The sequence below is a fragment of the Eptesicus fuscus genome, chromosome 15 (genome assembly GCF_027574615.1).
Source record: "Eptesicus fuscus isolate TK198812 chromosome 15, DD_ASM_mEF_20220401, whole genome shotgun sequence".
Classification (NCBI taxonomy): Eukaryota; Metazoa; Chordata; class Mammalia; order Chiroptera; family Vespertilionidae; genus Eptesicus; species Eptesicus fuscus.
In genome coordinates, this window is record NC_072487.1 from 475,008 (window position 1) to 502,911 (window position 27,904).

General features: G+C 41.9%; 1 protein-coding gene and 1 pseudogene across 1 annotated transcript in view; both read right to left on the reverse strand.

Annotated features, from left to right (window-relative positions):
* Nucleotides 1–2,391: 2,391 nt before the first annotated feature.
* NOL8 (nucleolar protein 8) overlaps nt 2,392–27,904 on the reverse strand; it is a 48,799-nt gene continuing 23,286 nt past the window's right edge. The window contains exons 8-17 of the mRNA XM_054727020.1: nt 26,361–26,474; nt 25,621–25,740; nt 25,254–25,344; nt 22,295–22,433; nt 21,073–21,150; nt 15,030–15,295; nt 12,593–12,719; nt 11,926–11,996; nt 3,904–3,983; nt 2,392–2,980 (exon numbers count right to left, since the gene is read on the reverse strand). Coding sequence (XP_054582995.1) covers nt 2,930–2,980; nt 3,904–3,983; nt 11,926–11,996; nt 12,593–12,719; nt 15,030–15,295; nt 21,073–21,150; nt 22,295–22,433; nt 25,254–25,344; nt 25,621–25,740; nt 26,361–26,474 — 1,137 coding nt within the window. The 3' untranslated portion in view covers nt 2,392–2,929. The remainder of the gene's footprint in view (nt 2,981–3,903; nt 3,984–11,925; nt 11,997–12,592; nt 12,720–15,029; nt 15,296–21,072; nt 21,151–22,294; nt 22,434–25,253; nt 25,345–25,620; nt 25,741–26,360; nt 26,475–27,904) is intronic.
* On the reverse strand, nt 8,811–9,693 carry LOC103300015 (receptor-binding cancer antigen expressed on SiSo cells-like; annotated as a pseudogene).

Below are 27,904 nucleotides of genomic sequence, written 5' to 3' on the forward strand. Positions count from 1 at the left end.
CTTGCTTGAAAACACACATTTAATAGTTGTGTGTCTTCAGCTTATTAACTAGAAGAACTTGGGTGTGTATTTTAAGTATTTGCATTCCTTAAGTTGCTACCTTGTCCAGTTCATTTTTATCATCCGTCTAGACAGTCCGGATTAGAACGGGCAGAGGGCTCTTAGACTGATGAGACCAGGGAAAAGGGGGAGGAGGATGAGTCTGATTACTTAAAAATTATACTGAGACACATTTTATGGTATTGTTGGGAAACATGAGAGGACTAAATATAGAAAAAGTTGAGAAAGTGAAAAAAAGATTCTAGGACAAGGTTAAATGTGGTCAAAATATACTACTTGAATTACAGTTAAATCCTTATTAAACTTTTTTATTTTATAGTAATATTTAAAAAAGATATTTTATTGATTTTTTACAGAGAGGAAGGGAGAGGGATAGAGAGCTAGAAACATTGATGAGAGAAACATCGATCAGCTGCCTCCTGCACACCCCCTACTGGGTATGTGTCCGCAACTAAGGTACATGCCCTTGACTGGAATTGAACCTGGGACCCCTGAGTCCGCAGGCCGACGCTCTATCCACTGAGCCAAACCGGTTAGGGCTAAACTTTTTTTTTCTCATTTAAAAATTTTATTTTAGAGAGAGGAAGAGAAACATCAAGAGGCTGCCTCCTGCACGCTCCCTACTGGGGATTGAGCCCACAACCTGGGCATGTGCCCTGACCAGGAAATGAAACGGCAACTTTTGTTGCACAGGACGATGCTCAACAAACTGAGCCGCACCGGCCGGGGTAAACCTTCATTTTCCAGAGTAGGACGTCAATAGGTCATGTCTAAAATGGAAGTATCACAGCACACGCATATTAGGTAGAAATATGGAGATAAATTCAGAGGAAACATCAAACTGTTTAAGGTGGTTGTATCTGGGGAGCAGGAATTGGGGGTGGGCAAAGCTACTTGATATGGAGACATGCAGCACAACCAATTAGTGAGCAGATAAATAAGCAATTTTTTTTTTCATAATGGGAAAAGTTTTTAAGGCTGGTTATCAGACATTTCTTTTAAAACATGGTCACAAACGAAAACTCCTCCCACTGAGGTGAGGGTGTATGTGAACAGCCATTGAGCCCAGGTGGGTTCAGTGTTCTGTTCCTAGTGGAAATGACTCAGCCATTTCTGAGCGAGGCCTTAAGAGACCGCTGGCATGTTTCCTGATCCTAAAACATAGCTGCCGTGCTAGGAGGAAACTCATGACAGGCACTGAGTGGGCCACACCAATGACACCACAAGGAGATGAACAGTCCCCAAGGAGTCTGACCAAACTGGTCTCTGTAAGAATAAATGACTGTAGGGAGATGACTTGTTCTGCAGCAATAAATAGTGTGTAAACGAAATACACATCAACACAAGGTGGACGTCGGGATTCTTTATCCTGCGGAGGGGTTGTTTCCATTCTGTGAAGTTTGAAGTATTGGAAACACAGGACTGACTCTTAGGCTACTTAGTTCCTTGGACCCTGCTTATTAAAAAATCATGTGCCGAGCACCCACTATGTGCTAGACATGATTCTAGGCAGTGGGGACATAACGAACAAAGACAACATTTCATCCCTCATTAAGCTTATATTCAATCAAGATGTAAATCAATAAATGCTTAATTTCAGATATACACTGTTTCAATGATAACCCCTTGGGATTTATACAACACAATTTTTTTAATGTTTTGTTTTTAACTGATTTTGAGAGACAGAAAGGGAGAGGGAGAAACATTGGTGTGAGAGAGACATCAATTGGTTGCCTCCTTCATAGATCCTGACTGAGGATCGAACCTGCAACCTGGGTATGTGCCCGGACAGGGAATCAAATGGAGACCTTTTGGTGCATGAGACCACGTTCAATCAACTAAGCCAAGGCTAAATACTTTTGTACAGAGCCAAGTTTGATAGGATTGTCTTCATTCCAGCCCAGTTGATTTAATAAGGTATTAAATCTGCCTCCCTATAGGGACTTAGGGTCCTACTGTGATTACATACCTTTCAAACACTTGGATTTTCCATAAGCCTCTGCTCTAACTAGAATTGTGGGATTGATGGGCTTGCCTCTATCAATTACTGGAGGCGAAGGATAGGAAAACTCTATTTGCTGTCCTTTTCTGGTCTTCCCAGAACTCTCCTAGAATGTTGGTCTGGAATGTCCTGCATTTCAGTTCACTACTTACCAGAAAGCAAGTACAAAACTCAAATTTGACTTGTGTTCAATCTCTTAAAACAAAAAACATAGAATGGAGGTAAAGTGTACTTGGCACAATCAGAAATAATCAAGTAGCCAAAATTCACACAAAACTTAACGTGAAAAACACAAGTGCCCCGACCCATATATTTTTATCATTAAAAAAAAATATTTTTATTGATTTTACAGAGGAAGGGAGAGGGAGAGACAGAACCATCAATGATGAGAGGGAATCATCGATTGGCCGACTCCTGCACACCCCACACTGGGGATTGAGTCCGCATGTGCCCTTACCGGGAATCCAAACTGTGATCTCCTGGTGCACAGGTTGACGCTCAACCACTGAGCCACGATGGCCAGGCTGACCCATACATATTATAAAAGACTTTATGTAAACCTTGCATCAGAAGATGCCCATTCGTCATTGAGGATGGAGGGCAACAAGATTACATACAAAGTTTTCTTCTTTTTGAGGGACTATCTTGTGCTTCATTAAAGAAAAAGTTCAGTTTAATTTTTTTGAAGTACTTAGGTAGAAATAGAGAAAATCCACAGAAAAACATAGCAATAACAAACAGAAGGGTATCCATTAGCCAGATTTTGAATATTCCTTCACTCTTGTTAGCTAAAATTATTTTCTAGGTCACCCAATTTCCACAGGTGAATCTTGTTCACAATCAGTATCAAAACCCATAACGACACTTCTATTTTGGTTTCACTCTCCTTTTGGCATCCTTATGTTTCTTCCGACAATCCTATAAAAACATAAAAACATAAAAGCCTTTGTTAAAAGTAAATGTAAGTTATTTTCAGGGAGTTCAGTAACCATAAAGTAAAAGTTAGGGTCATGGTTGTGGAGACCACTGTGGAAGTGCTCACCTGGAATGAACAAGGACGATTCAAATTGTGGGTGCTAAGTGTTTATAACGGAAACTCACACGGTCTTTCAGAAGTCTCCTGACTTCCTGTTATTTAATGAAGCATGCCTAGAACTCGGACCAGTGACTGGATTAGGACGGTCTTGTCTCTTCACTTGTACCACGTGTGTTGCATCAAACAACCTCAAAGTTCCCTTCCAACATTGTAATTCTAAGTGTTTAAATCATGTTCTCAGTTATCATTCCTTCTGTCTTAAGTTTCATACCTTATGCTATTCTTTTTAAAAAAATATATATATTTTAGCCCTAGCTGATTTGGCTCAATGGATAGAGCATCAGTCTGCAGACTGAAGGGTCCCAGGTTCGATTCTGGCCTAGGGCACATGCCTGAGTTGCAGGCTTGATCAATAGTAGGGGGAATGCAGGAGGCAGCCGATCAATGATTCTTTCTCATCATTGATGTTTCTATCCCTCTCTCCCTCTCCCTTCCTCTCTAAAATCAATAAAATACATTAAAAAAACATATATTTTATTGATTTTTTACAGAGGAAGGGAGAGGGATATAGAGTTAGAAACATCAATCAGCTGCCTCCTACACACCACCTATTGGGGATGTGCCCGAAACCAAGGTACATGCCCTTGACTGGAATCGAACCTGGGACCTTCAGTCCGCAGGCCGACGTTCTCTTCACTGAGCCAAACCGGTTATGGCATGCCAGTATTCTTACAAAAGGCATATATTAATACAAAGATAACAAAGTATCTATTTATGGAGACAATACGAACATACAAATACTCACCATACGCAGGTTGTTTGTTCTGGCCTCCCAAGAATTCCTACTAATATTACCTCCCATTCCTCTCCAGAATAAGTCAGAACCTACTCGGGGAAGATAAAACAAGGTAAGAAAACAAATTACTATAAAAAAGGATACTATTATACTGCTGACATTATCAAGGTCTTTAATTCTAGTTAGGACCTACAGAAACAACCATCAATTTATGCTAATTTTTCAAGTTTTGTTATTATTTTCAAGTCATTTTTTTTTTTTTATATATTTTATTGATTTTTTACAGAGATGAAGGGAGAGGGATAGAGAGTTAGAAACATTGATGAGAGAGAAACATCGATCAGCTGCCTCCCGCACACTCCCCACTGGGGATGTGCCCGCAACCAAGGTACATGCCCTTGACCGGAATCGAACCTGGGACCCTTGAGTCCGCAGGCTGACGCTCTATCCACTGAGCCAAACCGGTCGGGGCTCAAGTCATTTTTAATTTTTCAATTACATTCACATACATTATATTAGTTTAAGTGTATACTCCGGTGATTAGACCTGTAACTTCTTAAGTGACCATCCTGATAAAACTGGCACCCATTTGGCACCAATGTTATTAGTGTCAAATACATTACATCCCAGTGACTATTTTGTAACACATATTTCACCCATCGCCCCAACATCCATCCCATCTAGCGACAATCAAAATGTTTTCTGCATCTATGAGTCTGTTTCTTTTCTTTTCTGGCCTCTGGTAAAAGCTGGAAGACCTGCTGCACAAATTGAAAGAGTTGTAAGCACTTATGAGCCTGTATCTGTTCTGCTTGTTTGTTTATTTTGTTTTTCAGATTTAATTAATTGTTGGTATGTATTTATTGCATTTTATTGTTCATATTTTTGATTTTTAAGTTTTCTCTTCTTAAAGAAGCCCTTTGACATTTCATGTAATACTGGTCTTGTTTGGGAAGCTCTTTATCTGTCCTTCAAGTCTAAATGATAGTTTTGCTGGATAGAGTATCTTGGTTGTAGGATCTTTTTGGTGTTATGAAGCATATTACAGATGTCCCCCATTTTCTCAACTTTTCCCCCCCTCAAACCTGCCCACACTATCTGTGTCCATGGGCCATCTATATAGTCATATACATTATTTGGTTAAACTCTTCCCTTACCTCCGAGATTCACCACTCTGTTCTATGCTTCCATGTCTCTGGACCTATTTTGTTTGTCAGTATATTTTGTTCATTACATTCCACATATAAGTGAGATCACATGATACTTGTCTTTCTCTGACTGGCTTATTTCGCTTAGCATAATACTCTCCAGGTCCATTCATGTTGTCGCAAAGGATAGGAGATCCGTGTTTATTTACAACTGCTTAATATTCCATTGTGTAAATGGACCACAGCTATTTTACCCACTCATCTACTGATGGGCACTTGGGCTGTTTCCAGGTCTTAGCTAAACAACACTGCTAAGAACATAGGGATGCATATATTCATTGATTCCGGTTTCAGGATTCTTAAGACATAGTCCCAGCAGTGGTTTGCTGGGTCAAATGTGAGTTCCATTTTTTGTTTTTTAAGGAAACTTCATACTGTTTTCCACTATGGCTGTCCCAGTCTGCATTCCCACCAGCAATGGACTGTTTCCCTTTTCCCCACATCCTCCCCAGTACTTGTTACTTTCTGCAACCTGTTACAAGTGTGAGGTGATATCTCCTTGTCATTTTCATTTTCATCTCTGTTGACTAGTGATGTTGAGCATTTTTTCACATTTCTTGGCCATCCATATGTCCACTTTGGAGAGTTTATATTCAGGTTCTTTATCCATTTTTTAACCGTTCCACCTTCCCTTTGCATTTTGAGGATGGTTTCTTTTGCCATGCAGCAGTTTTGTTTTAGTCTATTAACCCTTTGCACTCGCTTGCTTTTTTCTCAATTCCTTTATTCTACTCGGGATTTAATTTTTTAAATAGCCCAGATTTTACAAAGCGCGGCAGTAGAATAAAAAACTGGAGTTTCTTTTCATACAAACTTATTTCAAATTATTGATACATTCAAAGAGTAATTTTAATCTAATTTTTCATGGTGTGATATTTTTTGAAACATTCACCCACATGAAGACCTGGTTTACATTCACATGTTTTGCAAATATAAATCGTCTCTCTTCTTCCTCCTTTGATTTTTCTGTTAGAACAAACAACACAATCTTTGCGTGTTTTGTTAGGGTGAGGTGTGATTATATGGAGCTTTCCATCTAAACGTTGCTCTAAGTTAGTGGATAATAATCTACCCCTGAAAGTTAGTGTACCATCTCTGAATTCTCCAACAAGATCATGTACTAGTTTCCTAATAAATTTCACATGCGTTATCGGTTTTTCATTTTTTCTTTTTTGGCATCAGTTGAGACGGCATTTACATTTTACTTGTCCTTTCCTGCTAATGAAAACAAGAAAAGATACTGGAAAAATAGACAAAAATCCCCCTTCCCCCCCGCGATGAAACTACGTGTCAAGTGTGGATCGACATACGAGCTGCTACTGATGCTAACCCTGTCGAGTCACACTCGACATTCGAGTGCAAAAGGTTAATTTTTTCCTTTGTTTCTCTTGCCTGAGAAGATGTACCAGTGAAAATTCTGGTACATGAGATGTCTGAGATTTTACTGCCTATGTTTGCTTCTAAGACTCTTGGGGTTTTGTGTCTTACATTTCAGTGTTTCACCCATTATGAGTTTATATTCTTGTGTATGGTTTAAGTTGGTGGTGTCTTATTTTTTTGTGTTGTTGCATGTACCTGTCCGATTTTCCAACACCATTTATTAAACAGATAATCTGCCGAAACCGGTTTGGCTCAGTGGCTAGAGCGTCGGCCTGCGGACTCAAGGGTCCCAGGTTCGATTCTAGTCAAGGGCATGTACCTTGGTTGCGGGCACATCCCCAGTAGGGGGTGTGCAGGAGGCAGCTGATGGATGTTTCTCTCTCATCGATGTTTCTAACTCTCTATCCCTCTCTCTTCCTCTCTGTAAAAAATCAATAAAATATATTTAAAAAACATAAAAACAAACAAAAAAAGATAATCTTTACTCCATTGTATGCTCTTGCCTCCTTTGTCCAATATAACTAGACCAAAAAGACATGGGTTTAGCCCTAGCCATGTTGGCCTAGGGACTGAATGGTCCTGGGTTTAATTCCAGCCAAGGGCACATGCCAGGGTTGCAGGTTCAATCCCCAGTAGGGGGCTTTGCAAGAGGCAGCTGATCAGTGAATCAGTAATTCTCCCACATCATTAATGTTTCTCTCTCTTCCTCTCTGAAATCAATTTAAAAAAATATAAAAAAAGACATGGGTTTATTTCTAGGCTCTCTGTTCGCAGTCATTGATCTATGTTTGTTCTTGTGCCGGTACCAGCTGTTTTGATCACAATGACTCTGTAGTATAGTTTGATTGCTGGGTCTTCTTTGGTTCCATATAAATTTTTGGAATACTTGATCCATACCTGTGATATACGCCAATGGTATTTAAATAGGAATTGCATTGAATCTAGATTCCTTTGGGTAATATGGACATTTTAATGATGTTCATTCTTCCAATTCATGAACACAGTGTATGCTTCAACTCATTTGTATCTTCCTCTATTTCTTTCTTTAATGTCCTATAGTTTTCCAAGTATAGGTCTTTTGCCTCCTTGGTTAAGTTTATTCCTAGGTATCTTATTTTTGTTGTAATAATAAATGTGATTAAAAAAATATATATATTTTATTGATTTTTTTTTTTTTTTACAGAGAGGAAGGGAGAGGGATAGAGAGTTACAAACATCAATCAGCTGCCTCCTATACCCCCCTACTGGGGATGTGTCCGGTCAACATGCTCTTTTTTTTTTTTTTAAAGGTTTAATTTGTGCAGAAACTTTTAGATTTTATTGATTTTTTACAGAGAGGAAGAGAGAGGGATAGAGAGCTAGAAACATCGATGAGAGAGAATCATCGATCAGCTGCCTCTTGCACACCCCCCACTGGGGACGTGCCCGCAACCAAGGTACATGCCCTTGACCGGAATCGAACCCGGGACCCTTGAGTCCGCAGGCCGACGCTCTATCCACTGAGCCAAACCGGTTTCGGCTCAACATGCTCTTGACCGGAATCGAACGTGGGAACCTTCAGTCCGCAGGCTGATGCTCTATCCATTGAGCCAAACCCGTTAGGGCTGGGATTTTTTTTTAGTTTATCTTTTTTTGTTAGTTCATTATTGGTGTATAAAAATGCCCTAGACCCCAACCATTGTGTCTAGTGGTTGAGCATGGACCTAGGAACTAGAAGTCGTGGTTCGATTCCTGGTCAGGGCACAATAAAAAAAAAAAAAAAGAGAGGGATAGAGTTAGAAATATCGATCAGCTGCCTCCTGCACACCTCCCACTGGGAATGTGCCCACAATCAAGGTACATGCCCTTGACCGGAATTAAACCTGGGACCTTTCAGTCCACAGGCCGACGCTCTATCCACTGAGCCACACTGGTTAGGGCTCTCTTGCTGCTTTTAAGATTCTTTCTCTCCGATCTTTTGCATTTTAATTATGTGTCTTGGTGTGGGCCACTTTAGGTTCATTTTGTTTGGGACTCTCTGCACTTCATGGACTTCTATTTCCTTCTCCAGGTGAGGCAAGTTTTCTGTCATTTTTTAAAAATAGTTTTACAATTTCTTTCTCTCCTTCTGGCACCTCCATGATGCAAATGTTGGTGGACTTGAAATTGTCTTTGAGGCTTATACTATCCTCATTTTAAAATTTGTTTTCTTTAAATTATTATGCACAATTAAGAATATTACAGACAACAGAGTTCTTCCCACCACAAAATTATTTATACTCATTTATTCAGCTAAAAACACCAGCTTGAAGAGGTAGTGGTATATTCCATATGTAATAATTTGCTTACAACAAACAATTGTCTTATAATGGGACATATTGAAGAAAACATTGTCTCATAAGTCTTTTTTGTTCTTTTTAGTCTCAATCACTACAAGTTCAAGGTACTTTTGACAGGATCCTAGTGTGCTGAATGGCCTGATGAATGCATTAAATCAAACAGTGTGTTTGTATTTGGGAAATACTCTTAGATCCACACAAATGTTGGTTGGGTTGTGGATTTCATATTTCTCCCACTGACACGATGACATTTGAAGAACATGTTATGAAAGTTTCACACCAATTTTGTTTTGCTCCTTTTTCATTAGCCACTGTGCCTCCTCCTCTCTTTTCTTTGCTGTTCCACTGCTATCTTTTCTCTGTTTGCCATCTTCTGCTGCCTCAGAACTTCTTCTGCTTGCCAGGCTGCATCTTCCTCTTCTTCCATGCATTGGTATTTTCCTGCCAGGTATCCAGGTCACCTAATTCAGGTGATTGATGAATAAATGGTATATCTTGTGTAGCTGCTAATCTACTCGAGAAACCTGTGCTACCATCTGGGATGCCAAAATTTAATGGTTCTCTCCTCTTCGTAATGATTTTCTGAGTTTTCCAAAGCATTTTGTTGTGTTGCCACATTCACATTCCCTCCTTCAATCTTTATACTGGTGGGAGCATCTTCATCCCAGGAAGTCCACTCTTCAACATCTGTCTGTTTGGGAACTGATGAATAATCAACTGTAGTTGGCAAAGATTTGGTCTCCACTTAATTTCCAACCTCTGTCAGATCCGAATATTAATCTCTTTAGGAATGAGAATAATGTCACTAAGCAGGTACAAACCTTAAATAACCGAAACTGTGTGATAGCCATGATGGGAATTAAAACCTGCCCCATCTCCAACCCGGTGGAGGCTCTGAGCTGCTATGGGCCGCACATGAGACAGACAGACAGACAGACAGACACACACAGACACACACACACACACACACACACACGGTGCATGCTCACTGCTGGTCTCCTCTTCATTTGAGCATGTGCTCTGCCGGCTCAGTCCCAGCCTTGCTCATGCTCATTCAAAACCGGGTGTCGTTGCTACCGCGCAGCTGCCATGGCCACCGCCTCCTCCCTCTACCTAAATTTTTTTTTGCTGTTTTGATTGGATAGTTTTTGCTTCCTTACAGTACAAATTGCTGTTTTGATTCTCAGCTTCATGTACTTTACTGCTATTATTGTTATTTCAGTTCATGTCTCCTTCATCTCTGGCTGGTTCCTTTCTATGGTTGGCGTTTTTTTGTTTCATGCTGTTGAAGTTCTAAGTTCATCTACTCTTCCACTAAGTTCCAGGAGCATCCTTATAATCAGTGTTTTGAACTTTACATTTCATAGTCCCAGTGGCACTGCCTCCCCATTCACCTGAGCTGGGCACTCCAGGTATGCTCCCCATGAGGGCTGTGGATACTCTTCTGTTGTAGTTGACCCTCGAGTGCTGTTGGCACATCAAAGGGAGGGATTTATTGCCAGGCCAATCAGCTACAATGTGTGGCTGTAACCAACATGGGGGATAGGTTGTGCAGGGCCCACTCCATCCACCCCTTGAGTGTGTTACTTGTGGAAGGTGGTTGAGTAGTGCTTCCATGTGGTCTGAAGCTGGCTCTGGGGCCTCTTGCAGCACCCAGGCCAAAGTCAATTGCTGCCTGGGCGAGGGATTAGCTCATACTTCAGAATTTCCTAAAATTTGTGGTATGAGCTATAAGGCGATCTGCAGATGGCTGCTCTTTGTGCTGGTGCCCAGGTGAGGCCAAGCTGTGAACCAAGGCCGATTGTGGCTAGTGCCAGGACAGGGGCCACTTAATAAGAGAGCCAGGGCACCCTGGGGCCAGATGCTGTTTGTTTGAGGGATTTTAGGAAATTCTGAAGCATGAGCTAAGACAGGCCATTGGTATGCAAAAGCCACTGGAAATAGCTTGGGTGGACCTATAAGTTAGGTTGTGTGGGATTTCAGGCTGGGCAAACAGTGATAGCCAGCTTGACGGAAACTCAGATGTAGTGCCAACTTTCGGTCTGTGTGTGGGAGGGCTCATCAAAGGAACAATGGCCTCTGCCAGCACTTGTGTTTGTGAGAAAGGTGCCCCTCCAGGTCTTGCCCCGATGCCAGCAGTCCGGCTCCTCCACATATGTCCGTGGTGCCTTTCAAGCGGCAGCCTCAGAGGAGGGTGAGTAAGTCTGAGAATGGGCCTACCTGGAACTCCGGCAGCCTCTGTCTGCCTCAGCCTCAATCCCCACTGGTTCTTAAAGGCTGAAGTTATGGTGACTTCTCTTCCGAGCACTGGAACCCTGGGCTGAGGGTCTGACGCAGGGCTGTGACCCCTTGCTCCACAGGTAGGACCTCCGCAGCTACAATATTCCTCCAGATTTTTATCCACAAGTGGGTGTGGGACCAGCCGATTCTATGTCCCCACCCCTCCCACCAGTATTGACGTGGCTTCTTTATATCCTTAGTTGTAGGACTTCTGTTCAGCTAAATTCCAGGTGGTTCTGAATGATGGCTATTCTGCAGTACAGCTGTATTTGTAATGTGGCTATCAGAAGATGTGAGTACCTATGCCACTAACTAGATCAAAATAATAGGTGTGATTCAGGTCTCCCTTCAGGGCAGCTCCTGCACTCCCAGTGGTGCCTGGAGTCCCAGGGCACAGACTTCCCTGCTGTAGCCGGAAGAATTTGAGCTATTAAAACAAATATTTTGTTCTTTGTTTTACAAAATGAAAATGTAGAATTGTAAGGATTTTATTGTTTGTATACCAATTACTATTATGTAACTTTTATGGTTTACGTTTGTGCTAGGTTTTAAGAAATGAGGTTTCACATGAACTTTTAGGTAATAAAATCATAGGAGTGCTGTGTCGAGCATCTTCCCAAGTCCTTGAAACTAAAAAAAGCTCTTGTTGACGATAATAAATGAGGGAGGTGGTAAAAGGATACGCTCAGCCCTGTAGAACTTTAATGTCAACATGCATCAGTCTAACAGAGAGGGCTAAGCCACATGGCACTGCAGAGGGTCAGGATTTGTGCCGAAGAATTCTTACCTGGATGCATGTGATTGTATCAGAATGTGCAGTGGTGATTTTAAAAAAATGGACTTACCGAGAAGTCTTTCATCACTATTAGAGAAAAAAAAAAATCTAGTGGTCTCATTCGCAGGTAATGATACTTCTCTGGAGAGAGAGAGAGAGAGAGAGAGAGAGAGAGAGAGAGAGAGATAGACATATATTGGTTAATTTCTATATTTAAGAAGAAATATTTACACTGAAAACATAAATTAACTGTTCCTTAAATATATTTGCTTTGTGTTTTGCTTATTTTGCTGAGGTAAAGTAACCCGATGCTCTTTCTAGTCAACATTCTTCTCTTCTACTGAACGTTTTGATGATGAAGACTGTGTAAGCATACCACGCTCCACCTTCCCCACGCTGGATGCTGATCCTTTCACCCTACCACTGCTACCCCATTTATCAATGTTTCCATGGGTTGGCAGCCAGCCAGCTGTAACATCTTCTTTCCAGACTAGGGACTTCAGTGTTAGGCTCCCTTGTCTGTGCATAGCATAACCCCCACCCAGTACTATCCATATTTCAAGAAAAGGAAATATGCTCATTACAAAAAGGCTACAGAGCTCTCTAAATAAGCTGAGAGGAGAAAATTAAGTTGTCTTGAAACAATAAACTTCTATTTTTCTAAAATATTTCTAAAGCATGTCAAACTCAGGTTTTATGAATTATGAAATATACCTGTTCAGAAACAATTTGCTTACCCGGGGCTGGACTTCCTGTCATTTGTTTCTTCAGTAACATCTTCCTCTTCGGAACTGCTGTCTTGGAAACGAGGGGCTATGTGCCAGGCTGTCTGACCAGGTTTCACTGTCTCAACTCTATAGGTCTCTGTATCGTCATGACCATAAAAGATGACAGGATTGTAATGAATAACCAAGTATTTGTGAACATACTCATTTCATTACTTTCACCATGTTAGTATATGTCTACACTTACAATATCTTAATCATTAATAGGTAGTATCTTTTGAGATATTTAAATACTATCAGAGAAGGTACTATCATTTTGTTGGCATTGCTAGGGTAAACTGATAAGGAACATAGCAATATTATTAAAAGATATAAAAACTATAAGTTTATGAATGGGCATCATAGTTTAAAAAACAAACAAGGTAAGTGTTGTACCTGTGCTAGCACGAGAAGCCTAAAATAGAACCCACTGTAGTGAAACCAGATTTCCTTCCTGTTTATTCATAAACTAGAGGCCTGGTACATGAAATTCGTGCAAGGGTGTGTGTGTGTGTGTGGGTGTGGGGGGGGGGGGGGTCCCCCCTCAGCCCAGCCTGCACCCTTTCCAATCTGGGACCCCTTGGGGGATGTCCAAGTGCCGGTTTAGGCCTGATCCCGGGGATAGGGCCTAAACTGGCAGTCGGACATCCCTCTCACAATCCTGGACTGCTGGCTCCTAATCGCTCACCTGCCTGGTCACCCCTTACTGCCCCCCTCTGCTGGCCTAGTCGCCTCAACTACCACCCCTGCCAGCCTGGTCGCCCCCAACTGTTCCCCAAGCCAGCCTGGTCGCCCCTCCCTGCGCCCCCGTCGGCCTGGTCACCACATGCAGCCTGCTGTTCAGTCGTTTGGTTGTCCCTCACTAACCCCCCTATTGGCCTGGGTGTAGGCAGCCATCTTGTGAGGGTGTGAGGGTTAATTTGCATATTACCTCTTTATTATATAGGACGAGGAAAGAGACATATGTGTACACATTCAACTTCCAAAACCTCTTTCTAGAACTGCTGAAAAAGCTACTGCTATAAGCTGCGAACATTCACTGCATGACCCCAAAACATTCCAAGTACTTAAAGCACATCTCCCAAGTTGCTGAGTTGTCTTAGTACTTATTTTAAGACCTTTTTCTCACAATTGGCTCTCATAAGTAGAATGAGATATGTAGGACATATACAATATTGTGTCTTATTTAGAACAATATTTGAAAAACTACTAGATTGTTGTATCTCCTGTTGGAATACTTCAGAGCTGGCATTTAATATTTAACAGCTAAATACATGGATGCTATTTTAACTGCTGATCTTTAAGTAGAGTCCACTGTAGTTAGGTGTGGATGGATTCTACTCTGTCCTACTTTTCACAATGAAGTTCCAGAAAAGCTGCACTTCCAATCTGAACACTAGGTAAAGAGCAGCCGTAAGGAACAGGGTTGTTTTATTTTATTTTATTTTTTAAATATATATTTTTTATACATTTCAGATAGGGAGGAAGAAGGAGAAAGACTGAAACATCAATGATGAGAGAGAATCATTGATTGGCTGCCTCCTGCACACATCCTACTAGGGATCGAGCCCGCAACCCAGGCATGTGCCCTTGACCAGAATCGAACCTGGGACCTTTAGTTCCAAGGTGGACAGTCTAAACACTAAGCCAAACCGGCTAGGGCAAAGGAATAGGGGTTTTAACTTTTGTACCATGTTGGCCTTCAGCAGTAACCTCCTGAAATGGAATAACAATACTGGTACTGGTATTTTTCTCTAGGTTCTGGCAAATCTTCAAGGATAAAGTTTGAAACAACTGGGATATTCATGAAATAGCACATTTACATAAACCAAGGTTACCTATTTCTTCCTTTCTCCTACCATATAGTAGGCTTCTGTAAATAAATCATGGCTTTTCCAACTGCAATTAAGATATGAAACTATTAAAAAAATTTTTTTAATTGATTTCAGGGAGAAAGGGAGAGGTAGATAAAAACATTGATGATGAGAGGGGATCACTGATCCACTGCCTACTGCATGCCCCACACTGGGGATCGAACTCACAACCCGGGCATGTGCCCTTAACAGGAATTGAACCTGGGACCCTTCAGTATGCAGGCCGATGCTCTATCCATTGAGCCAAACCGGCTAGGTCAAGATACGAAATTATTTAAATATATGAGCCTTCAACAGAAGGTATGCTGCACACTATTCTTTAGCTTCCCTTCATATGCTAGAAGTCTGCTCCCTTAGAGCAGAAACAATGTGCTGCTGTGTTAAACACAGCTCCAGGAACACTGATGGTCATGTGATACCTAGAACCTATTGTTTATCTAGGTGCAAGAAAGAAGTTTCTACATTACACTTAATGTAGACTCAGTGAGTTAAGTTTACACTGCCTAGAATGAAATAGTAAAAAAGAAAAAAAATACCTTCTTTTACATCTTTTGTGTCTGAATCAAAAAAGGAAAATGTGAACCCGCTGGGCTGCTCGGCCCCCGTCACTGGAGCTGCAGGGACATGGACTTCCTTTGCTTTCTCTTCATCACAGTCCACATAGGGCACGTCTTTCTTTTCATTGTTATCTTTTGTGGTTTGGAATATTTCCTTTAAGTCCATAGTGATGTTATAATACATCTCTTTCGACACTGTAGGTAGCTTCTCAGCTTCCTCTCTTTTCTTCTTTCGCTTTGCTTTACTGCATTGACATAGACATGTGCACCACAATGAAACAGTCAGTTTTTGGACAGTCTCCAGGAGTCAAGAAAGTAAAACAACATGGATTACTTTACTTCCATCCTTTCAAAAACCAGTAGGACCCACATATATAAAACTCTACTTATAACAGCACAGTCATACTCTACCTCTTAACCTGCGAACTACGATTCAGAGATTACAGCTAAGATATTAGCTTTGAGTAAGAAAACTCACTTAATGTGCTTCAGTTATCTCATCTGTAAAATGAACATGTTAAACCAGGTGACTTCTAAGGCTTTTTCCAGTTCTAAAATTCTGTAACTTTTACAAAACTGGTGTAAAACAATTTAGGTATAATTCTGTTTTAAAAATGAATTATAAATATGCTAAGTCTAGTTTGTTTCGGGATGAAATTTGTATATTACCATAGACCTGCTCTATACTTAGGAATATGCTTTTAATTTGATCTTAGATAAAAAGTTACATGGCAGTTTCCAATATCAACTTCTTAGCTAATAAAAGATTAAATCCCTTCTTCCTATTAGAGCTGACTCGATGTAACAGGAGTAATATCAGGGCAAAAATTTAATTATATTACTAAAATAGTAAGTGAACAAGATGTCTTAAATGATCATCTTATTGGTGGAGATTATCTCATAGTAAGAAATTTTTAATACTTCCAATCTAGCTACAATTTAAGACAGCTATGCCTCCTATGAAAGCAAACTCTTTAAAAAAATGGCATCCTTAAGACAGTCAGCTATGATGGAGTGGTTTTCAAGTGTTCCAATGATCCTTTGATCCTTCTTTCTCTAAGAGGTGGGATGAATTCCCTCATTCCCGAGTGTGGACTGTACTCCACCTCTTTACCTAATGGAATAAGACGGATGTGATGGTGTGTGACTACTGATACTAGGGTCATAGAAGGCTCTTTGATTTCCTCCTTGCTCTTTCCCGTTTCTGGTTCACTGCATTTGGGGAACAGCTGCCATGTTGTGAGGGAACTCAAATAGCTAAGTAGAGAGGCCAGCGAGGCAAGGAAGTGAGGCTTCCTGCCAACAGCCATGTGCCTGACCCATCTTGCAAGCAGATCTCAAGCCCTCAGATACTATCGCCCTGGCTGACATCTGACTCCAACCTTGAGAACCCTGAGCCAGAACTCCTAGTGGAGCACTCAAATTCCTGGCCAGAGAAATCAGAACCTAACATATGCTTGAGGGCTCAAGCTGTTGAGTTTTTTTTTTTTTTTTAAAATGTTTTATTGATTTTTTTACAGAGAGGAAGGGAGAGGGATAGAGAGTTAGAAACATCGATGAGAGAGAAACACCGATCAGCTGCCTCCTACACACCCCCTACTGGGGATGTGCCCGCAACCCAGGCACAAGCCCCTGACCAGAATCGAACCCGGGACCCCTCAGTCCGCAGGCCGACGCTCCATCCACTGAGCCAAACCGGTTAGGGCAAGCTGTTGAGTTTTGAGGCAATTGTTACTACAGCAATACATAACTGGTACAGATTTGGGGACCTAGAAATAGGGTGCTGCTGTAACATAAAGCTAAAACGTAGAAGTGGCTTCAGAGCCCGAGTAATGGGCAGAAACTGGAAGGTCAGTGAGGGTGTTATCAAAAGCCTGAAGAGCCTTAAGAAGACTTACTAGGAACTACATGGGCACTGACGAGGCTGCAGGAAGGTTGTGCTGAAAGTGAGTCTATTGGAAATGCAGGAAAGGGGATCCTCCTATGCAGCGACAGAAAGGTTAGTAACACTGTCACCTTTATTAACACGGGAAGTAGAAATGTACCTAATGAACAGGTGATCTAGCTAAGGAGATGTCCAGGAAGGTGATGAAGTCATTTGCTGGTTTCTGCTTGCTGTTTACCATAAAAGCTGAGCAGAGACAGTGAAACTAGAGAAAAAAAATTTGTCAGGAACCAGCATCTCATGGTTTTGAATACTCTTGATCTCAAGAAAATGACATGAAATTTAATAAATGGCTTCTAAGCAAAGATCAAATCTAAGACTCTCAGAAAAAGATAGTCTAAAGCAGGTGTTGGCAAACTATGGCGCACGGGCTAAATCCAGGTTGCTGTCTATTTATAAAAGTACCACAAATTAAGAATATTTTTTATAGTTTAAAATGGTTGGAAAAAGAACTAAAAGACGATTCTGTGACATTCATAAATTATATGTAACAGATGTGTCTTTCTCATATTTTACTGAAACACAGGCACCCTCATTTGCTACAGAGGCAGAGTGATTTACTGCAGCAGACCATCTACTGGAAAAAAGAAAAGCATGTACACTCCATTCTACATATAAGACATTGTCTTACAGCCCACGAACTTCAACTTCACACAGCCCAGACACTGTTCTGATATAAGCCTTGAAAGGAGTTTAAAGATGATGTCTCTTAGCAGAAGACCACAGTAAAGAAAAGAAGCTGACCTCAAAATGATTTCTAATGTGGCTTTTGTCTAACGAATGAACCCCAAGAATATTCACAGGAGACTCATGAATATTTTAAGAGGATTATATTAAAATACACTCTTCTAGCTAGAACGGCTAAGTACAAAGACAGTCAACAACAAAGAGGCTTTCAGACTCCCATATTTCTACAAGCACCATTTAGGCTGAGACAATTACTCAGCCGTGGCCATGTAGTTCTGTTGGTTAGGATGTTGTCTGGATAGGCCAAGGTTGCGGGTTCAATGTCCAGTCAGGGCACATACAAAAATCAACCATGAAAGCATAAATAAGTGGAACAATAAACTGATGTCTCTCTCTCAAATCAATATATATAAAAGGATGACACAAAAGGCAGAGTTAAGAACTATGGAGAATTATTCTAATAAAAGATCTCGCAACATTTGGCTGCCTAGATTTCAGAGCTCCTATGGACCAGTGACTCTTTCTGCCTCCTGTTTTCTCCGCTGAATAGTAGGGCTTCTATTAGACTGGTTAACCTATGCTCATCCCACCATGCCATGTTCCCAGGTCTTCTAGTCAAAAGGCCTCACTCAAGATGTTGTACTAACAACAGGTAAGCCTGATCTGCACTTAGATCTTATTTGGAGGACAACATCCTGGATTTTAAACTAATAATGTAAAGAGCTGAGACTTCTGGAAGAGTCTAGAGAGAAGGAGAAAATATTATGCATGTGGTAGGAATGTAAACAATTTGTGGCCAGAGGGTGGATTGTCCTGGTTTTAAATATGTCTACAAATTCCTCAATACTTCTCTCTTCAAGAGATGGCACTTAAACTCCCCATGAAAGTATCGGTTGACAGTGATTTAGTTCAAGAAAATTAAATAAGCCCTAGCCGGTGTGGCTCAGTGGATAGAGCGTCAGCCTGCAGACTGAAGGGTCCCAGGTTCGATTTCGATAAAGGGCATATGCCCAGGTTGCGGGCTCGATCCCAAGTATAGGGCTTGCAGGAGGCAGCCGATCAATGATTCTCTCTCATCATCAATGTTTCTATCTCTCTCTCCTTCTCCCTCCCTCTCTGAGATCGCGTGTGTGTGTGTATATATATATATATATATATATATGTTTAAAAAAAAGATTAAATAAGACTGATGTCAGTGTGTGACTCTAAGACTAGGTAATAAAATACACGATGGCTTCCTCCTCTGTTTTCAGTCACGTGGTCTGGGGAAGCCAGCTGTCATGTTATGAGGGCACTTAAGCTGTCTAATAGAGAGGCCAACAAAGTAAGGAACTGGCCAAAAGCCATGTGAATGAGCCATCTTGGAAGCAGACCCTACGGGCAGTTAGACCTTCAGAGACCGAAGCCTCAGGCAATGTTTTGACTGTAACCTCCTTTTAAAAATGTTTTTATTAATTTTTAGAGCAAGAGGAAGGGAAAAGGAGAGAAATATGGATGTGAGAAAAAAATGTCGATTGGCTGCCTCGCACATGTACCCTGACCAGAGATTAAGCCTGCAACCTGGACATGTGCCCTGGCCAGAAACCGAACTGGCAACCTTTGGTGTATGGGATGACGCTACAACAACTGAGTGACACCAGCCAGGTCTTGACTGCAACCTCTTGAGAAACCCTGGCCAGAACCACTTAGAGAAGCTGCTCCCAAATTTTGGACATAGAGAAACTCTGAGATAATAAATGTTTCTGGTGTAAAGGTGCCAAGTTTTGGCCACTTTGTTATGCATCAATAGATAAGCCTATCTAATCTAATAATAGACAAATATGCAAATTGGAGAAGGGCGGGGCGGAGGCGGGGCCGGGGAAGGAGAAGGGCGGGGCGGAGGTGGGGCCGGGGGTGAAGGGAAACAAGGGAGGGCTGGAAGAGAAGGCGGGGCGGGCGGAGCGGAGGCGGGGCCGGGGGCGAAGGGAAACGCGGGAGGGCTGGAGGAGAAGGCGAGGGGGGTGATAAAGGCGGAGTGGAGGCGGGGCCGGGGGTAAAGGGAAACGCGGGCGGGCTGGAGGAGAAGGTGAGGTGGGGGACAAGGGCGGGGCAGAGGCGGGGCGGAGGAGAAGGGAAACGCGGGCGGACTGGAGGAGAAGGTGAGGCGGGCGAACAAGGGAGGAACGGAGGCGGGGTAGAGTGCAGCAGGAAATCCTATTGCAGGATTTTTTCCTGCAACGGGAAAGCTAGTATGTAAATAAACACTAATATATTATACAAAATATCCCCTACTTATGTACCACTGTGATAACCTTAAATAACATACCAAATTTTTATATTGCAGGGAATATTTATATTGGTTCTACTTTGGTCTGATATGTGATTCTTTTTAAAAGTAACCTTTAATTTTAGAATAATTTTAGATTTACAAAACAGCTGAAAAGAAAGTAGTGTTCACCTAGTTTCTTCTCATAGTATCACCTTATATAACTATAGTACAATTACCAAAACTAAAAGGTTAACCTTGTTGCATTATCATCATTTCACCAGTTTCTCTACAAATGTCCTTTTTGTTCCAGGATTTAATTCAGGATACCACATGTCCTTAGTGGTAAGGCAGGGGAAGTTACTGTTTGCCTCATGTATTTGGCACATTTAACAAACTGACAGCCTATTTAGAGGAAAGCGAAGCTCCTACCACACTAGAGTAGTGGACTGAATGGTTGTTCCCCAGGAGACATGTCCAGGCCCTAAACCCTGGAAACTGTATTACCTTCATTGGAAAAAGGACTTGGTAGAGTAGTTAAGGACCATGTAACAAAGAGACTACCCAGGACTATCCAGGTCGGCCCTAAATGCAGTCACAGGCATCCGTATAATGAGGCACAAAGATGACACACACACAGAAAAGAGGAGGAGGCCATGTGAGGGTGGAGGCAAAGGAGGAAGCAATGTAACCACAAGCCAAGGCATACCATGGACTGCTGGCAGGCACCTGAGGCTGAGAAAGAGATGTGAAACGATTTCAACCTGAATCTTCAGAAGGAATGCAGCCCTGCCAATAACCGTGATTTCAGAATCCTAGCCTTCAGAACTGTGAGGAAATACTTTCTGTGGTTGTCAGCTACGAAGTTTGCGGTAATCTGTTATAGCAGCTACAAGAAACTAACGTGCATAGGAGGCACCATGCTAGAGCAGGAGACACATGATCCTTCACATGCATGACATTCCTGTGTCCGAGGTAAGGCTCTTTCCACCACACCCAGAACTCCACTCCTTTCTCTCCCCTGGTTTTAAACAAAACACAGTGGAGACCAATGGGTGGGATATTGATTACCATTGACTTTTCTCATTGTTTGCAGTGAGATTAATTCACATAATCCTGCTACTAAAAGAAGGAGCTTGACTTACCTTTCTTTTGGTTTATCATCTCTCTTTTTTTCATAATTGGCATGGTCATGCCTTGTTGGATCATAGTGTATGATGTCCCTACGTAAAATAAAAAAGGAGTGATAAATTGGAAGAGATCACTTAGAAAACAAACACAAAAAGTTAATAGCAAATTATAATTCAACACCAGAGCCATTCCAACTTTTGAGCAAGACAATGCTACACAATATCAAAGAAAAATCTCACTAGAATATTTTAAATTATTTACTTTTAAGTTTCCCTGGACCTTTTTGTTAATATTAAAAATTATTTTAAACATACTAAAATATATAGAGATAAAATGATACACTATTGGAGTCTGCATAAAATATTTCAGTGGGTAAAGCAAGGGAAAGTGAGTAAAGGTAGAGAAAAGAAAGCTGGTCATATGTTGGTAATATAGAGGCTGGTGTACTAGGATTTCATTACACTAGTTACTCTAAATTACATGTTTAAAACTGTCCATAATAAAGAATTGTATTGATAACACTTAATGGAAGCAATGCTGCTATGCTATCTAAGAGCATAGGCATAGAAATTATTTGAGATTAATTTCTTAACCTTTTGCACTCGGATGTCGAGTGTGACTCGACACGGTTAGCATCGGTAGCAGCTAGTATGTCGAACTGTATAGAATGTATCAATAATTTGAAATATAAAAAAATCCAAATAAATAAGTTTGTATGAAAAGAAACTCCAGTTTTTTATTCTACTGCCGCGCTTTGTAAAATCTGGGGTATTTAAAAAATTAAGTCCCGAGTAGAATAAAGGAATCGAGAAAAAAGCGAGTGCAAAGGGTTAAAATTAAATCACTGGGTCAAAGGCAGGTGTGTGTGTGTATATTTTTTTAAAAAATATTTTTACTGATTTTTTATAGAAAGGAAGGGAGAAGGACAGAGAGTTAGAAACATTGATGAGAAACATCAATCAGCTGCCTCCTGCACGCCCCCCACTGGGGATCAAGCCTGCAACCAAAGTACATGCCCTTGACCGGAATCGAACCTGGGACCTTTCAGTCCACAGCCCTATGCTCTGTCCAGTGAGCCAAACAGGTCAGGGGAGGCAGGTATATTTTTAAGGGTCTGATACGTACTGCCATAAGGCCACCTCAGCAAGTTTAAAATGGCCTAGTTTTAAACTGAGTTCAGGAAGGCATTTATGGCAAAGAAAAAAAAGGTGGAATGGGACAGGACATAAACCATACTTAAATTTCTTAGCAGCTACTGATCCTTTGCTTGCAGAATTGCTAAAGTTGGTTTGCAAAATACTCTGCACAATATTCAAGGCTTTCAACTTTTCTGCAGTGAGCTCTTCTTTCTCAGTCGTTTTCTTTTCGTTTACCTCTTAAAGGGAAAAGGATAATTAGTGATCTCTTGGCAAATATAACTTGAGGAGTCTCAATCATCATACTTATCAATCACCTACACACATTTAGATATGCAGAAAGAAAGTGAAACCTCATTTTGCTAATGATCTCCCTATCCCCAAGACCCTCAACACCACAGTGTACCCAGAGCTGCATGGCCAACAAACAAAAATTCTCACTTTTATTTGTAATTATAAAAACTGAATCTGGATTTAATAGTTTTCATTGGCACATTTAACAGTTTTTAAGGTAAAAACTGACAAATGTGTAGGAAGATACCAATTACAAAACTAAAGTTATTAACATTTTAAAATGTAATCTAAATGACATCTAGAAGTGAGAGATGGCACTGTACTGGCGAATATACGTTAGCAGACAGCTGTGCCAGCTTTGACACGGCCATCGATACTGCAGGAAGAGCGCCCACGGTCCACAGCACAGGGCGTCACGGAAGGAGATGGCGGTCACCCTCGCCTACAGAAAAAGACCAGGCAGGAAAGTTAAACAGCTACTGTGGATGACAGATACAAGCCTGAGAGACCCTTTGAACTTTTTACAGGATATAAACCAAAAAACAGAATCTAAAACAAAACACTGATTTGAAAAAGTTATCAACAGAGATGTCCCAAAACTTTCTAAGGGTTCCACGGAGGTATAGATCATGTTAAAATAAATCAAGAAATGCTTTATAAACCAGGCAAAGTGTAAGAAGGACAGACACAGTGATGGGAGGAGCACGTGGCAGGTAGGGGAAGACAAAATAAACACATATTTTTAAAAGTACAAAGAGTTTTATGCTGCATTAGATTGAACCATATGAACTACTAATTCAACAACTTTTTTTTTTCTTTTTTAAAAATACATTTTTATTTATTTCAAAGAGGAAGGGAGAGGGAGAGAGAGAGAAACATCAATGATGAGAGAGAATCATTGGTTGGCTGCCTCCTGCACACCCCCCACTGGGGATCGAGCCCACAACCCAGGCACATGCCCTTTACCGCAATCGAACCTGCGGCCCTTCAGTCCGCAGGCTGACGCTCTATCCACTGAGCCAAGCCGGCGAGGGCTTCAACAACTTTTGACTTGGAAAATGGCAATTTCAATTTTAACCTAATAATGACCACTAGACAGTAGAACACAAAAAGGTGTTTGCAGGCTGTCCGTGCTGCCTACTTGCAAACAGTATTTGCAATTCACTTGAAATGAGCCTCAAAAGCAGGGAAGAAAAAAAAAAAAAAGGACATGTGTCTGCATGCCTTAAGAATGGAAGTGCCATCAACAGAAACAGAAGGGTCTGGAGGAGCTGAGAGAGAAACTGAAGTTGGGACTTTAATTTTAACACGGGCCCAGGAATGCCTGTGAGAACTATCCATCAGGCACCGAGAAAAGAAGGAATAGGACTCCGTTGAGCAGTCAGAATCAAAGATGACCCAAATTTGGAAATTACCCGAATAAGAGAAGGCTAAAGCAACAAGAACTCACAGGAACCTGGGAAGAGCCTCCACCTGGAGGTGAAGGGAAAATTAGACACCCAGGAAGAAGAACACCAGAGTTGTGGTATAATGGAGAGCAAAGCAAAGAGAACATTTCACCAGTGACAAATGCTGTAGGTTGGCTGAAGAGGCTGAAGCTAGAAAAAATGACACTACATTTGGTGAACTGGTAATTCACAGCGTTTGAGGGAGCACTTAACAGAAGAGCTGTAAAGAGACAGACCAAAGTGGCGGAAGTTAAGGAAGTAACCCCTCTGTGCAGCTTCTAAATGTAGGCTACTCGCAAGGTTCTGTCCATTCCTGTGTTCAACATGGGATTTTGAGTGAGAAGCTCTGAAGCATAACTGGTGTGGACCCCGGAGAATTTAATCCTTGAACTCTGGTTCCTGGTAATGTACATCATGTAACAATCACCTCAAAGAATTGAAGTGTTATTCAAATCAGACTGTTTTTTTTCAGTAGTCAACTGGTTCTACATCAGATGTAATTTATTTTTTTCAAGTTTAGAACTAAAATCTTGGGAGTGGCAGCTCGAAAATTGGCAGGGTTGAAGGAATGGCTTCTTGGACCTATGAGAGCTTTTTCTGTAGAAAGAGGAATGGAGCTACAAGAAAGGGAAGATGAAGAAGTCTGTGAGAAAGGGGGTGGCGGGATGTATGAGTGAGGGATTAAGATGCAGTTTAGGTTAACTCAAGAAGGAAAGAAAAAGGGAAGGTGTAAAGAAAGAAGTTCTGTGACTACAGAGGGAGCAGGGAGCTCACTCGAGGACAGGAGTAGGTCTAGAGAAAGCTTAGAACCACTGCTATGGAAGACACTAAAAAAGTAAAAGAGTAGAATTTGGGTGCTTCTGATAGCATCATTACGGTTAGATATACCCAAATAAAGACACATCTAAGTAGAATGGCATTCAATAGCACATTCCTTTTTAAAATACCTGCACCCAGCATACACAGCAGGGAAGACGAATACTCTCTTTCAGAGTCAAGTGTGACTTAACTGTCTTTCATGGCCTCCCCTGGACCTCCAATTCTACTGCCACACAGGGACCTCACCCCTTCTCTTGTGCCAGAGATGGCACAGGGAAAGACGGTGCCTCTGGTGGATGCCATCTTTTCCTCTCTTTTCTGTCAGCTTCAAGGAATTTAAATTTTCTAAGTAACTAATATGCGCCCACGAACTCAAGGACCACTGAGCAAGCTGTGCACTGGAGAGTAAGCTTCCGGAGTCAGTGTCTCGAGATGCAGAGCTTCTCCAGGGTTAAGCAAGAGCTGACGTCAGCATGGTTTGGACAACGAGGCATTTACCTTCCCGCTCTTCTTCACTGTCACTTTCTAGAAATCGGGCGTCCATGCGGAATCTGTCATCAGTGCCAAAGTGAGACTGCAAATTCATGAGCTACAAGACAAAGCACACACACAACTATGGCCACAGTCCCGAGAAATCGCTTCTAAAGCAGACTCTGCAGGTGCCCTCCCTCACCCTGAAATGACTGTATGTTTCATAGCCTCACCTACCCAGGAGCCAGTTGGAATGGCTGTGGGGGATTTACTCCCAAAACAAAGCTAAAAACTGGAGTGTGGGTCAAAGTCTTCCTGCATTTGCCTAGATTTAAGGACTATGTCAAAAAATAAGGACATGTTGCAAGTTTTAGCATTTTCATTCTTTACTAACCTTCTGCCCAGCTCTGCCCTCGAACTGAGGCTTAATTCTGAACCTATTCCTGTCCTCTTCAGGGTCCGACTCCTCCTCACTGCTGCCAAACAGTGTCCCGGATGCTCGGCTCAGGAACTCCTGTGACACGGATGACGGCAGAAACATGCATTAAAAGCGAAGGCAATCAGTGCTTCCTTCATTATGCAATTGTCCCTCACATTTAAGAACCAACAACCCAGATGGCTCTCCCAGGAAAGGGTGGCGATGGTTAGAATGAGAACTCCTGACTCAGGCCAAGCAGAGGCTCCCCATGCAGCCCAAATGGGGGGTGAGGGCAGGGAAGGGGGGAGGACGGCAGCTGTTATAAATGTGATGGTCTTAGGCTCTACAGCAGCGGTTCTCAACCTGTGGATCGTGACCCACAGGTTGAGAACCGCTAGCAGGGTCGCCTAAGACCATTGGAAAACACAGATATTTACATTACGATTATTAACAGTAGCAAAATTACAGTTATGAAGTAGCAACGAAAATAATTTTATGGTTGGGGTCACCACAGCATGAGGCACTGTATTAAAGGGCCGCGGCATTAGGAAGGTTGAGAACCACTGCTGTAGTCTGTGTGGTGACTAGGGAGCCCTGGCTTTCACTGTAGCTCCCAGAGGACTTTATGTTGAGCCTGGCAGTTGTTTGCAGGTCTTGGTGTGCAAATGGATCTGCAGAAATAGAGGAGTGCCCACAATGACACCCTGAACTCTTACTTTTATTGGTTTCTCTACCAGCTGGCTCTGCTCCCGAATGGACGTCTCTTCTGTTTCAATCTCACTGTCAGAACCAAAGATGATGTGTGTTGGCTTGTCCTCCGGAGGACCATCCTAGAGTGGTCATCAAAGGCATTATAAGACAAGCCCTCATTTCCATTCCTGGCCAAGTCTACTTCCCATCCCTTTTTCTTGTCTAGTGAATGCCATCATCCAATTATTTTCCCAGGAGGGACACTTCTGACTTCTCTCTGCATATCCAGCTGATCCAAGTCCCATCCATTGGACCTTGTTGGTGTCTTTTAAATCTATTCCCATTGTTCCTGTCTTGGCTCTGGCTCATGACCTTCCCAAAGGCTGTCCCTGGTTCCAGATTTGCCATTTGATTTCTTGATCATTATGGCCTGAATAACTTTCTCCAAACTGAGTTTGGCAAACTATTTCTGTAAAGGGTCACAAAGGATCTGTGGTCTGTCCTGTATTCTTTTCAAAAAAATGCTTGAAAAATGTAAAAACCTTTCTTAGCTTGGAAGCTGTACCAAGATAGGCTGTGGGCTGCATAGCCTGCGAGCTATAGTTTGCCAATTCCTGCTCCAATATAGACACAATGAATCTTCATCTCTTTGTTTAAAGTTATTCAGTCTTTTCACAGCCTTAAGAATAAAGTCCAGCCGAAACCGGTTTGGCTCAGTGGATAGAGCTTCGGCCTGCAGACTCAAGGGTCCCAGGTTCGATTCCGGTCAAGGGCATGTGCCTTGGTTGCGGGCACATCCCTGGTGGGGGGGTGTGCAGGAGGCAGCTGATCGATGTTTCTCTCTCATCGATGTTTTTAACTCTCTATTCCTCTCTGTAAAAAATCAATAAAATATATTAAAAAAATAAAATAAAAAGAATAAAGTCCAGCCCGGCCGGCTTGTCTCAGTGATTGAGCGTCGACCTATGAACCAGGAGGTCACTGTTTGATTCCCGGTCAGGGCACATGCCCAGATTGCAGGATTGATCCCCCGTGTGGGGGTGTGCAGGAGGCAGCCGATCCATGATTCTCTCTCATCATTGATGTTTCTACCTCTCTCCCCTTTCCTCTCTGAAATCAATAAAAAAAAAAAAAAAAAGAAAGCCCAAGCCCTGTAGACTCTTCACTGTCCCTATTTACCGCTCTAGTCGTATTTCTTGCCACTTCATACTTTAAACATTTCAGTCACACACATTCCCTTTTGTATAAATTGCTCCCTCTTCATGAAATGCCTTTCCTCTCCCTTCCCACCTTTACCTCAGCCCAATCAGAGTATACTGTTCTCACTAGCCTCAGTCTAGGCTGAGGAAACCCCCTATTCCCATTCCCCTGACCCACCTGCTGCCTCCCAGTGCTGCCAGGGCACATGGGCATACTCTCTCTGCACCGTGGAGCGCAAACGTCACCTTCTGCATACCACACTAAGAGCCAATACCTGAGGCAGGAACCATGTTTCTTGGCCTCATTTTACAAATCTAGTACTTCCAGTGAAGGCCTAGAACGTCAGAGGTACTTAACACATGTTGGAAGA